Genomic DNA, 14,869 nt, shown 5'->3' with positions numbered 1-14,869 from the left:
CTTGTCCCCAATCTTTTGGGGTTCCTTTTAGAAAGGAAGCCTTTCAAATACTGCTCTTTAGTGTGGCAACAAATGGTTGACTCGTGGATACAGTTTTTGAAGCATGAAATTCAGTATGCTGATGAGTCTGTTTATTTCCTGATTGCTGTGAGGTTTAGAGCCATTTGAGAATAATGCAGTACAGTGTCACTCATGTCCTAATCAAATCATATACACTGGAGGCTTTATTGATGTTTTTTTTTTTTTTTGCATAACATACAAATATACAGGGGAAGCACCATCTGGAAAATAATGCAGAATGATAATGTGATTATTGATTAATGTTGCAGGTGGTTGGGATGACCATGAGGCTCTGCAGTAGTTCTTGGTTTCTTTTATTTAGTCAACTCTTTAGTTTCTGATTAAAACCACTTCTAACAGCAAAATCCTTTACCCCCAAATTCAAGAAATTCAATTTCTAGCAACATCCTCCCTGCCAAAAATTCCAGACATGACAATGTATATATACCATCACAAGAAATAGCAAGGTATTTCATCATTACAAAGTGGCTGCAAATCTGAAATCAGTGAGGGTGAATACATGTGTCACCATGCCAAGATTCACACTTCTGAAATAAACCCCTCAGTTATGTCATATATATAATCTCTCCACTTGTGCATTTAGCATTCTTCATGTGCAGAATACCAGATGTTTCCTGTGTAAACTGTGCACACATGCAATTGATAAATTGAGAGGAAATTAATGAATTGAGAAGATAAGCCAGTCTAGGCTGAAAAAGATGGTCTCCAGCTGTGAATGGAAGTGATTTATCATTGAGCTAAAGGATCAGCTTTTCTAGCTCAAACCAGCAGATACATCATTACATTTAATCCAGACTTCCACACAGATATTTAGGAGTTCTGCAATTGACTTCAGCAGAGCCAGGATTTCACCCGTAGTGTTTGCCTAGGCTGAAAGCCCATTCCCCACAGTTATGTTATTTATTTATTTAGTAAATGTGGTTATTTCTGTAGTGGAGGAATAAAAAACATCAGTCTGTGCACTCGAGGCAGAAAGATTGCACAGCTGCGACTGCTGCTGAGGACAGCAAAAGGAGTCAGCTTTAGTCTCTCTTTTAAAGCTTGGGTAATGAGAGCAGCTTGTTGGTCTGTCATTGTTGACACCTGCCCAGACCACAGAAGACTTTAAGGTTTTGCAGGCTGAAAGCACATCTGGAAACACACATACCTGAAATATTCATGTAAACTGCTATAATTTGCTCAGTTGGTTGCAGAAGGTGATATTATAGATGATATTTGAAAATGTGTAGGTCAGGACATAGTATTTTACCTGCAATGAGGCTCAGCAGGATAAAGTGTTCCCAAGTCTCACCACTAAATCTGTGGTGTACAGGCTCTAGCCAGAGAGAGGTGAAGAGATGAGATCCTAACTCAGCAGTCAGGTTCCAGTCATACAGACATTTGGCTGTTTTATGCAAACTTCATACTATAGACCTGAATTCAGGTTTTGCCTGCCCAAATTACTTTTCATCTGACTCATCTCCATGAACTAGCTTAATCCAGGTCTCAAAACGCAACGGGGCTGGTGTAAGGAAGGGAATGGGAACCTATGGTGAGGGAGACCTTTTCCAGAGTTTGGATGTAACATTGCACCATATGGCCCACTGTGCCTTTACTTGTCTGAGGCCTTAGAAACAGCTCAGCTTGCCTTAAAGGGTTTCCAAGCACTGCCACTTCATTATTATGAAGATAATAATTAAGATTACAGTTTTCTTATATTCCCTTTTACTCCTCATGCTACTCTGTTGTACGAAGGGATTCCAAGCTCCAATAACTCGCTCAATTTCTTCCTCTTGGTGTAGGAATTATAGTCCTTTATGCAGCAGAAACAGAATAATGTGAATCACATTATGGCACAAACACATACACATTAAGTCCACTGCACGTACACCATGGCAAAGTCACTGGGGAGATACAGATGCCATGAAGTGGGCATCTTTTCATTGCAGAGGAAGATGATGGTTTTGTGGAACGCTACAAAAGGGAGCACTCTCAGCTGCCGCTCCATGACTAACATCATGTGGCCCATTCTCAGTAAGACACTGATACAACAGAAAATGATGCAGGTTTCAGATGGCCTGGATAAGTGCAGCTTGGAGGAGGAAAAAGAGAGTTTTATAAGCTTTCCAACCCAGTTCCTTCTGAATAGAGGTCCCAGGAACTCAAAGTACTTTGTGTGCTGACACTGTCAGGGTCAGGAATTTGGGTTTTTGGAAGGCAAATTACGCAACATATTTTAATACGTCAAACTCCAATATCGTATGAGATCACCAACTTGAGGTACTACCGACCAAAGGCAAAACTTGGTCTTTCTGCATGAGCAAAACAAATCTGAGGCACATACTATGTTCAGTCATAAAAGTAATCCTACTAGCACTTGAAACGTTGAGACAAAGAGGAATACTCAGGCACGGCTATCAAAATACTGTCAGTGTTCTAATGCTGGTCTAAAAGAACAACCTTGCCTTCTGCCAAACAAAGTAAAATAAACAAGGAAAAGCCACAGAGCAGAACAAATAATATGGCAAAAATAAGGAATGAAAGATCATAACGGTAGACTAATTGTGTCCTTTACCTGAGAGTTGCTATGTGCAGCTGTAACAGCACTTTTGCGTATTATTTCCTGAAAAATGTGGATTTCAGCCCTTATATTTATGGTTTTGCCTATTACAACTGTCTGCCCTTATTCAAATTAGCATTACACTTTAATACTCTCTTGACCTTAATGATAGATTTGATGGTGAGGTCCAGAGGCTCCATGTAATTCTGCAGGGGTACAAAAAACCCTGACCCCAATGTTGTGAGTACCTCTGATACATTTGGTGGTCATGCATTTAAATTCTACTAGAAACAGACGTTATAAACATCTGATAACTTGAAAATAGCCTTCTGAAATTCACTTTTTCTCAATTTTAGCAAACTGTGCATCCTTAGGTTCAGAATTTATCCTCAGGCCACAGTTCCTCACACAGGTCTGTACAAAATGCTACCTTCTGAAAGTAGAAAGAATGAATGCAGTTACCGGATTAAGTCAAGCAGTGCATCTGCAGAGCTCATGATGGGCTTTCCACCCTCTTCAGTACTCTCCTTCTGTGCTGCTCCACCAGGATGGATAATGGAGACCATAATTATTCCTACAATCACAGCCACAAATGTTGTCCACAGGTAGTAAGTGACAGTTATGATGCCTAATCGACTGGAAGTCTTGGCATCCAGGGCTGCTAGCCCAGACATTAAGCTGTGGAAAGAAAACAAACACATCATACATAGTATCATTTGCATAACATTAATGCAGCTGAAAACCTAATTTCCTAATTACTGCAGTTTACCTGCTTCTGTTAGGATTGCCCACAAACCAGCTTTTAGAAGCTTGCAGAAACACTTAAGCTGTAGCCTCTGTGTCTAAAGCAATGTTTCCGAATTGCCACATGAGATCCTGGTTAGTCAAAGGAACCTTCAAGCTCAGGCTGAACACATGGGGACTGAACCCTACCAACTGTTCCCAGAAGTTGAACAGTTTTACAGAACCTACACATCTGACAGCTCAGTTCAGAGGAGCAATGGCAATAATCAATCATAAAAACTTAGGTATAAAACTCAACATACCATTTTACAGAACCATAGAATAGTTCAGGTTTGAAGGGACCTCTGAAGGATATTTGGTCACCCCCTCACAACTTTCTGTGTGAGGCAGGACCACAATACTGAAACTAAAAACCTAAGGGGCACATAGGACTTTTTTCAACCTAAAATAATAACTTTCTTTCTTTCTAAACCGATACAAAGCACAATATATTTTTGCTTTACCAGAGGTTACATTGGGGAGCAGACTGTGATTCAGCGGGCCTCCAGTCACAATGGAGACAGTGTATGGCATGTAGAGGAAACTCCTTCATGGCAGGTGGGGAGCAGAGAAAACGCTATGGTCACTTCAGCCTTTTCTTTCCTCTTTCGCTCCTTACCCACCACTGCCAGAGGATGACCAGTGTCCATGCTCTTGCTTGCATAGCCCACCACTACCAAGCTATACAACTCTCCACCAAGTGCTTTAGATCCCACTCACCCTCTTCTATAGGCAAATTAGGCCATGCATAGTTTGGTCCCTGAACTTGCTCCAGCTGCTCTGACATAAGCCCTGATGCTGTTTCCAAGTGATCTGAGGATGGGATTTGACTTCCCAGGGGCAGCAGCATTGCTTGGGGCTTGAAATTAGAGATTTAGCTTTGAATAATTCTCTGTAAACTCTTCAAAGTATAGAATCATAGATTCATACATCTCAGTAAAACTGCAAGTAAAATAAGACCACATTTACTGTTTAGCATGCCCACTGTACAGCTTTCTCATCAGAACAATTTATCATCCCTTCCCTCATAAACAGTCATTTACTAAGCTGCACCTCCTTGAATAAGATCCCTTGACCTCACTTTGCTGAGTGAGGTTGTCTAGAGCCAATGCTAAAGTGCAGCTTAACCTTTATAGTAGATTTAATGAAATCAAATGGGTGGGATTTAGTGCTCAGGTTCCTGCTATGCACTAGATTAATTAAGAAAATGTACTGCTTTTCTGCATGGACAATCTCTCATCTAGCATGGGTTTTGTTAACTGTAGGAGCAAGATGAAGTACTGGCTGCATTGTAATATGGATCATTTTGAAAATCAACATCTCTATAACTCTCACATTAATAACCATTGCTTTTCCCTCTCTTTTATCATTGTATTTGGTAAAAATCACACCTTTCTATGTGTCTGTAAAGCACCATGTACAAACACAGCACTGCATGTTAAAAAAACAGTAGCAGCAATAATACTTCCAGAAAAGTAAATATTCTAAACCATTTAAGTTTAATAAAGCAGTTTATCTCAAACTAATTTTATCTCAAACTAATGTGTTTGTTTCCTGTAAAACAATTTCTATGTTGCTATTAGATTTCTAGGACTGAACTCTTCTCACAGGCTGAGGTTTCACAAGCCATTGAGCAAGTTCAACAGCTCATTGATGTCCAAAGGAGATACCTATATTGTACCAGACTGCAGCACTGATCCACCCCATCCTGACCTTCCAGAAAATACAAGGGAAAATAAGAATGAAGCTGATTTTTAACTAGCAGGATATTTCTCATGGTAATCATTTTCAGTGTAATCATGGACATACTATGCAGGGAAACAGATACCAGTGGTATCAACGCCTGACCATTGACCAACAGATCTGTAACTTTAGATAGGACACCATGCAGAGTGGAGAGGGCACTACTGAGGAGACAGGAAGTGTGCTTTTCTTCCTTGTACTGCCCTGAGGCCACTATCAGTATGGTAAAACCACACTGCTTCTGTTGTGCTTGATGCCACTGTGCTGTGCTTGTTCTACAGAGCAATGGACAGGTGAGCCCTGCACATAGCACTTGAACTGTCTTGATTGTTCACCTGAGAAGTATGTCCAGAAGTACTTAGGGACAAAATCCTAATGAAATATGTCCAGTGGTACATGTGCCTTTGGGGATGCTACCTCAGCCTCAAGATGTTGGGACATTTAGGATCTGGGAGGAGGATGTGCAGCTAGAATCTAATCATACCTTGGCTCTTAGGTGACAAATCCTGAGGGGGCTAATAATGAGATTGCTCTGTCTTGGGGATATTCATTAACAAGATCATCATCTGTAATGAGATTATCCTGTCACCAGATAAAGTCATGCTTGGTTCATGCTGTGATGAGAAAGTCCTCAAAAGTAATTAACTATGGAGGCGCAACAGGGGTAACTCATGTGACAGAAGTATGAACAAAGGTTTGGGTTCAGAAAAGCCCTGTATATTTCATGGCTTACAATACTCAGAAGGGACCAGTGGAAGCAATTCTCCAAAAGCTGTGGAGTAACATTGGTCATATAATTTTAAGTAATTGCTAAGAATCATTTTCAGAAAGAAATGCCTTTAATATTTTAAATTGAATAGGACACAGTAATCTCTCATTAACTATTTTTCATTTGACTTTGTATGTTTGATGCCAGAGGGAGCATGACAGGAGACATAAAGATTAAGAGACATATTGATTATCATACTTATTGTATGAAGTATATCACAGTACATCACAGGAGTCCCTCACTGTTGATCTCTAGAGCTCTAACATTCACATAATGTAGCCAAAGCATGCCAAGAAATCATAGAATCATAGAATCAACCAGGTTGGAAAAGACCTTTAAGATCATCAAGTCCAACCTTTACCCCAGCACTGCCAAGACCACCACTAACCCCTGGCACTGAGGGCCTCGTCTACACGGTGTGTGAACACCCAGGGATGGTGACCCCCGCACTTTCCTTATTTCCTAGGGAATAGGGAAGCCAGGAGGAATAAGCTTCCAGATGGTTTAACTTAAGATCACTGTATTATGTTTAGGTTTTCCCTTTAAATCTATTTCTCATCAGATATTCTCAGACACATAAAAACCTCCCCAATAGTTTCCCAAGCTTCATCAAAGATGTTCCCATGCCATCCACTGCTAGACTGTCACGGAACACAATGGAATGGAAACCAGTGCACCTCCAACTCTTGTCAAGCCTCAGAATCTGGTTAGGCTTGAAACAACAGGACAGATATTTGATTCATAGATTAAAAGAATTTCACTTACTGTGTAGCTAAATAGCTTCCACACACAAGATTCATGCATAGTTTCCATGACATGTTCTAATGTCCAAGTGGACGAAACAGGATTAAGACAATGAAAAACAATCTGCGCTTTTCTGAATCATTACAGTGCCTCTCATTCATTTAACCAGTTTGGGGGGAAGAAAATCCACAAAAGTTGTAATTTTATGTTCAAGGACCATTTGTATAGAAAAAAAAATTATCTCAATTCTAAGGCTTCCTAAATATGGACTATATAAGAACTTTTGGATGAGATATTAAATTTTGTAGTGTAGGATCCAAGTGAAATCTCTGGCTCCCTATGATTTAAGAGGTTTCTTGCACCTTGCTCTGAAATGTCGGGTGCTGGATATAATAACAGACACCATAATAAACTAAGTAGCCCCATGACCTATATCTCCTGCATTTTTCTTTCTTCTGTCTAGAACAGTCTGCTTCATTTTGTTTATCTTGGATGCAATTGTGTATTCTCAGAGACTATACATGATTTGAAGAATAGCCTCCAAAAATGTAACAACTACTCTATATCTGTGTAATGATCTGTCCCATGGCCCTTATATGCCTGAGGCTTTCAAGAGTCTTCAAAGCTGTGTTTTGATAACCTGAGGATCTGTACACAATGAAAACCCAATGCTCCACAATATCTTTCTAAGGTTCAGCTTTGTATTCTTAACATGTAAAAGATATCTGGCTCTTTTACTGGGACTTAGGTAATTCGAAATCTGCTCTGCTTGCTTTGGTGTGGAATAAGTTGTTTTGATGTAGCTAAGTCTGTCTTGTCTCTTCTCTGAACTATCAAGCCACATTTTTATAGGAGAAAGAAAGTCAGAAAGCCAGTAAACCAAACAGGAGCATTTTGATCTAAAGCTGGATATGGCAAGTAATAAAACAGATTTATTTATTTACAGCATTTTAGTTGGGCAGATATTTAAGACAGTAATTTCACTACGACATAGATTGTTTCATTGCTGAGTGTTAGTAAATTAAAAATCCTAGCTACTTTATTTTGTCTAGGATGGCCTGATTAAAGTTTGTTTCCTTTTTGGGGACAGTTTCCATGTGGTTTCTGAAAGGTTAGAATAAATTATTTCTTTCTGGAGTCCTTGTTGAGGGAGGAAAGTGAAGAGTAAAGCCAGGATCTAAAGAAACCTAGATTAAGCTTTCAAGGGGAAACTAGAAGGGAAGAGGAAGACTTCAGCAACTCCAGGAATTATTATCATATGTGACTTATTGAAAATGTTAAGTCAGTTACTAGGTTGTTTAAAATACTGGTAATAGTACAAACCAATGAAACTAGTGAATTTCATGTCTGCTTTGAGAGAAATCTGCATAAATCCCCTCAAACTACTACAGCAATTTTGAAGTAATGAGGAAGGGAATTCTTTCAATAGCTTGCAAATCGAATTAGTCCCATGCAAACAAGTAGCTAAACCCTTATGAGCACCTCTAGGCTTGTTCTGGCTGTCACTGATGAGCATCTCAGTACTTATGAAGTACTTTATTCACAAAGAAAAATAGAACTTTCTATCTTCTCTGCAATGCTCTAGTTTATTTCTGTTGCTCTCTGATAAAAGCACATATTTTGACCTGTTTCAAGATCAAAACCTATATCCCCAAAAAGGGAAAATACAAGAAGCTGCTGCTAAGACTGCATTCTGCATGTTTACTTTGTCTTCCTCTCCACCAGAAGCCATCTGGATGTTGCTTTGAAATAGATGGATTATGGATAAAGTTAGCAGAAGGGATTAGTGTGATTAGAAAGACATTAATCCTGTCAAGAAGTAATGGTCAAGTATTAACCACCAACAGTTGTTCCTAGAATCATGTTGGTTTTCATTCATTCTGTACCCTCCCTTGCATTCTCATTTTGTAATAGCATGCCATAGAATAGTCCTTTCTAAGCAAGTTCTCACAGTAAGGCTGGGAAGCTCCTCTAACAGAGACATTAGAGATTATTATGTTACAGTTGAGCATCATGAAAGTGAATTGCTGGCTTCACTAATGCTGCTTGATCATGCAGGCAGGCTGTCACCTCTTTGTCAAGGTCAGTGCCTTCAAGTTTCAACGTAGTAATAACATCCATTTCCACAAGCCATTTAATCATCTTAAAATGCTTTACTAATATAACCTACTACCACACAGGAAGGCAGTATCTCCAATTTACAAACAAGGAAACAGAAATGAAGACAGTTTCTTTAAAGACAAACAATTTACAGTGAAGAAGGATATACTGAAGTGATGTCTGTATTGCAGTGAACCATCAGACTTTTCCTCATCCATGCCCCATCTACCTGCGCTTTCACAACAGGCTGCTTCACTTCTATGCAGGTAACATCTATGGAGGAACAGTTTGCAACAGATTCTTTACAGTAATGAGAGAAAGAGACAAGAAACTTCCTCTGGCTCTTTCTGTAGTTTGATGCTTGATTTTGCTCCTAGTCCCCAGTGCAGTTAAAATTATTTCAGCAGGATCTTTCTTTCCAGGATATTCTTTTGCTCTAATATGACACAGTACCTACAGAGCAAAACACTGCCATGGCTGTGATAGAGAATCCTGCTGCTCTCATCACGTGCTGGAGCAACAGTGGTACTGGTGAGAGGACTGTAGCCTGTCCATGCCTCTGCTTCACCCTACGTGGCCTGCCCTTACTTAACAGTGATATGTTGAAGTTTTGTTTTTTCATCTCTAGATGTCATATCTCACTGCACAGGAAAAAATGCCTCCTGCCCATATGTGTGCAGACAGGTAGTTAGCACATCTGTTGACCTGTACCTGTATACATATTACAATCAAGTAGCATCTTGGTTGGAAGCTGGTGCCAATCTAAACTTCCAGTCCCATTCACTCACTTTTAAGTGATGCTAGGGCCTCTCATGTGTGTGACACCATTTGTCTAAGTACAGGATAAAATCCTGCAATAATCTATGCTCACACCCTGAACTAAGCTGGATCTGGCACTTGTAGAAGGGTGGCCCATTTGTTTAGATGAACATTCTTTACCTGTATGTTTGTGTACAGTCTAGACAGGCAACAAATGGCACCTCATCTCTCTGTGACTTGTATTCAGACTCCAGCAGTTTTATAGTCTGCTGGTGTAGTAACAGGCTTCTGCTGATCTCAACACAATCAAGGAACTGTCATGATCACCTGTAGTCAGTGAAATGATCCTCAATGTCATGTATTACTAAAAGTTTCACAGTATTACAGCCTGATTTTCAAAGGAGATGAGAAGTCAAGAATCCTCCTGAAGATCTAAGCTACTAAGGTTCATCTCCTTTGAAAATCAAGTACTAGCAAACAGAATTTTTCAAGTTTAGATATCTTAATGCAAATGAAATAATGTCTACACTCAGAAAAACCCCAAATCCAAAAAGAGATAGCTGCTTTACAAAAAGGACTGTTGCAGCAGTTTCTCTATGGTTAGATGATGAGTCATAAATAGCAATCGAAATGTGAATTAACTTTTCAGAGCCTCAGTATATAGCTATTTTACTAGCTATTTTACTACATAAAATAGCTGCAAGGTGTCAGGAATGATGGAAAATCTGGCTCTTGATCTTCAAACAATGAGCAGTATGTTAGAAAATCTCGCTGTCTGCAGTACACTGGTTGCAGTGATTGTGTTTAATTTTACAGCTAAACTGCTGGAAGAGAAATTGACACCTACAAAAGAAACCAAATCTACATTCTTAGTACATCATAACATGCAGCTTTCTGATATTGTTTCTTAAACAATGCTTTATAAAATAGTAAGAGTTTTATATTTTACCCAGAATGTTGAGATCTCCTTTCCTTATTATCTAATACTTGCACCTGTTAATGATAAACCGACACAGATAGCAAAAATCCTGCCAGGAATTCACACCACGCATTGCATTTTCTTGGTGTGCAATAGGAAATCTGTTTTTATGGACTAATGTAACAAGGCAGGACTTTGTACAACACACTGTGAAGATCAATGTCCAACGGCTATTCTGTCACTGCTTCCTCCCAAATAGCCCAATGAGGCTACTGCGATCCATCTATTAATGCCAGATGAAAGCAACCTTTGATCACTGACTGATAAAGGAGATTTGAGACACTGTAGTGTAGCTCAGGCAGAATTCAGGCTGGCTTGTTGACTTTAGCTGTTCTGATGAAAAAAATTAAAGTATTTCCTAAATTCAAAGGTCAGGATGCAAACAGAAAACCAATTATTTGTTAAATATGGATGTGCAGCTTCACATCTGTGGGAAGAGCCACGAATCTCAGTAACACTTGATTTTCTGTTCTGTCAGTTCTTTTAAGTGTTTTCAGATTAAGAAAAGGGCAAAAGAATTTGAAGCACAAATGTGGATTATAAACAAATGTCAGATTTATTCAGCTGTTTATTGTTCATACATGTTTCTGTCCTAAGGAAACAGAGGGAATCCAGCCAGCTCCTCAATCTTCACATGTTGCTGCTTTTTCCTTTGTGAGACACTAAGTATTTTAGAGCTCTTAGAGGACACCAGAAAAATTCTGTCAGGTCACAAACATCTCTTACCCCATTTGTAATCACTTCAGTGCTTTCCAAACCCATTCACTTCATGATCATAGATTTCTACTGCACATTGCTACATCCCTGCTGACATTGCCTACATAACTCATACTGAGTCAGGCCAATTTTATCATTATGATATGCATAACTCTGCAACATGTAATTTTTCACTGAAACAGCTTGGGCCTCTAGGTTACACAGACAAAAGAAAAGGCTGGAAAACAGTATGGGATCTGACCATTTGACCCCATATTCCTAAACATAGATAAGAACATGCTACAGATGATAATGCAGTGAAACCTCTGAGAAGACGAAGCATGGAGGAGGGATTCTTAATCAGGTTTCCTAAGAAGGTAGAATGAAATTTTCCTCTACAAGCTCAATCACTCTCAAGGCATCTTTGGAAGACTTCTGGGGTAATATGACATCAGTTCTACAATAAAATAGATAATTTCAATACTGATCATTTCAAGTAGTATAAAGGTGAAAGTGAAATTGCTCTCTGACCAGTTCTTTTTACCCTTGGGTAATCCTCCCCTTTCAGTTTCATCCAAGCAGAGTTTTGCTTTTTTCACTCTGGATGTAAATACAGAGATTCTCTCTAGTCATCCCCATAAACCTCCTATATCTATACTCACTTTCTCCACAACAGATACTGTATATTGTATATCATAGGAAAGGGCTAACGGCTTGTTCTCACTGGGGTGTAGTGTATTTTTATTATGATGTACGTTACAGTGATACACCTGACAGGTAGTTCAGAAATGGGACATTATACACGCTTTATGTTATCATTCAGGTACCCCACAGATTTTCCCATACTAACCCAGCAGAAGGTTTACCCTCCTCTGTTGGGGAAGACCTGCTCTTGAGTGTCAGTATTTTCTTATTGGCAATGTAACACAGGTGAAATAGAGGGAAAAGTTTGGAGTCCAATACTGTGAAGAAAAACCCCTCTGTTTCCATGAGCAATTTAATTCTATGACAAAACACAGCTGCTTTGGTACATTATAAAGCATTGCTGTGAGCAGGCTCCTTAGAGAGCCATAGGCATCATTTTGCAGCTGCTCCTCAACACCTGGCTAGATAATACAGTACATAAATTTGATTGCACTTGATTATGCCCCAGTTTGGCAGCTGCACAAGCATAAAAACAGTGACTGGTATTTACAAAAGAATGACCAGAGGGAATAGTTTAAATCATATACAGCTGGAAAGACCAAGCCAAAACTGACCAGAATGTTATCCATCCTTTCCCACTCAGTCTTCAGGTAAATTTTGTGAATTTGTCAACACAGAAAGTGTCTCTCAGTACCAGGAATAGCAGGACTGCACATACTGCCTTTCACATAAACACACTGTTATTGCCTGAACTAATCTGGGCTGTCCTTTTGGTTTAAATTTAATGATATATAAGAAAAAAGATAGATTTCCTAGCCTTTTAGAGATCTCTATTTTCCTTCTGAATAGGCATTATATTGACCATGTAAGGCACTGATTTATAATCATGGTAGAAGATTTAGATTGCAAATTTCACTACTGGCCTGAGTGTTTGGGACAAATTGCTCATCCCTAACAAACAGTAATCTTAAGTAGTAAAACAGATAAATCATCTCCAGTCTGTGGTCTATTACCAGTTCCGTCTATAGCTGACAGCAAGCAAAACAGTGCACACATAATTTAGTGAAGCTAATGGTCTGTCTCACAGCATGTACTTAACCAAACCCTGAACTCCTAAAGAATATACTGTTGCTCTGAAGTTATTTAGGTTATGTCTGCAGAGACAACTCCAGACAGGAACTCGCTCTGCCTATGCTCTTAGCTGCCAGGGCTGCTCCAGAAGCCATACAGCCAACATTAGCCCGTCGCATACAAGCTTGGGTGCAAAGCCACGCTAATGCGGCTATATGGCTTCTGGCATGGATCTGCCACTAGCCTGCCCAGTTTGGCTGGTGGGCTGAGCTCCCATCTGCTGGTTTGCACTCACATCCTCTTGCACAGTTTATACAATTGTTAACTCTTCAAATGTAACTAATGGGTTGCAACAGGCAAAATTTGGCATGGCACAATAACATTTGTTTCAGCACAGCTGAACAATGACAGAATTCGATTAGGACAGGATGAGCAATATTTGTCATTAGTGGGACATTAAAATGCCAATCTGTTCCCCAAATCCAAGAGCTGTGGGGGAAAAAAAATATGTGGGGAACAGGGTACCATAAGAGAGTAGTTTCTAGTTAAATACGAGGCTGTAACAGCATGAGTAAGAATGACCCACTCAGGAATCTGAGCAGAAGGATAAGGGATTACCGGAACTGATGGCATTATGGACAGGAATCCCCTAAAAGACAGACAGTTCTATATTTAGCATATCGTATTTAATTCAGCAACAAAACCCCGATAGTAACAAATATTTACTACTACCCTAAATAAGCTTTCAAGAAAATATAAAAATGTATTACCATACATTTGTACCAGGCACAACATACTCAGAGGAACACGCTTTATAATGTAAAATAATACAGGTCAGATCAGACATTTAACTTTGACTATAAAGGGAACAATTTAACAGCTTCTGCATGTGGAAAAAGGATCACTATTTCTTAAACATCCAGAAAATGGTCAGTGGTAAATAAACACAAAATATAATAATCATCCTAAGCTTAACCAAAACAAACTGCTTTTTCTAAAGGGAATGTTCACCGTGGAAACAAGCCTGTAGCGAGAGCTAAGCAGTTCAATTCTGCCCTGACATTCCTTTCCCACAAGCAACCTCACTGCTCACTACTAATCATAGTTTTAGAAAACTGGGCCCTGTATGTGTTACCAAATAAAAGCTTACTCATATAAACAATGGGGATGCTGAAATAAAGGTTGCAATTTTCTATTACATTATATACGTATATAACTAGACATGTGATAAAGAGAACGTCAGTAGGTTCAGCTGGTGCAAACCTGTGTGACTCCATCTTTAGCCTGCTTTGCTGAAGAAGGAAGGCTTGTGCAGTGAAACGCCATGTGTGTGAAAGCCCTTACTAATAACTTTTCTTTCTCTCTCAAATTACACAGAAGGGATAGAAGGCTCCAAAAGGGGGAATAAGTTCCTTAAAGTCTGTGAAACTGCGTAGCTGAATACAGGGAAGAAATGATCTATGTGCATCTCACCACTGTGAGGGTGGTGAGGCCCTGGAACAGGTTGCCCAGAGAAAATGTGGCTCCCTGGCAGTGTTCAAGGCCAGGCTGGACAGGGCTTGGAGCAACCTGGTTTCATGCAGACGGCTGAGAGCCAGCTCTCCTCCTCCGTGGGCTCATGGGAACCGCCTTGTTTTGAATTTCCTTTATAGGGTAAATGCCACAGTGTAAGCTTTCTGCCTACAGGAAGAAACCCAGGCCAAAAAGAGGCATTATAAATGCCTCAGCAGTGGTAAATTTCCCAGTTGGAGTTTGCAGCTTCTTCAAAACCTCAGTCACAAAGTACAGAGTCATAACAGATCAGGTCTCAATACCAGCCTCCCCCCAAAAAATCAAGTCAATGCAGTTATGCTTACTGAAAATGAAGTTTCTGACCCACACTAAGTGGACCAGTCCAAACCCTGCTACCTGAGATGAAGATGATGGGTCAGGGAATGGGCACAAGTACAAAGAGGCTCAG

At 39.7% G+C, this 14,869-nt stretch overlaps 2 protein-coding genes across 2 annotated transcripts in view; one reads left to right on the top strand and one right to left on the bottom strand.

Annotated features, from left to right (window-relative positions):
• LOC133268311 (protein zyg-11 homolog B) overlaps nt 1-14,869 on the top strand; it is a 306,890-nt gene that overhangs the window by 129,838 nt on the left and 162,183 nt on the right. The window lies entirely within an intron of this gene.
• SLC1A7 (solute carrier family 1 member 7) overlaps nt 1-14,869 on the bottom strand; it is a 54,609-nt gene that overhangs the window by 34,333 nt on the left and 5,407 nt on the right. Inside the window, exon 3 of the mRNA XM_061451235.1 lies at nt 3,083-3,298. Within this exon, the coding sequence (XP_061307219.1) occupies nt 3,083-3,298 (216 nt within the window). The remainder of the gene's footprint in view (nt 1-3,082; nt 3,299-14,869) is intronic.

This window comes from Pezoporus flaviventris, unplaced genomic scaffold (genome assembly GCF_033815535.1).
Source record: "Pezoporus flaviventris isolate CSIRO_AGI_PZ_B2104156 unplaced genomic scaffold, CSIRO_AGI_Pfla_v1 ptg000013l, whole genome shotgun sequence".
Taxonomy (NCBI): domain Eukaryota; kingdom Metazoa; phylum Chordata; class Aves; order Psittaciformes; family Psittacidae; genus Pezoporus; species Pezoporus flaviventris.
Note: the sequence above shows the minus strand (reverse complement) of the source record. Positions and strands in the feature narration are given on the sequence as shown.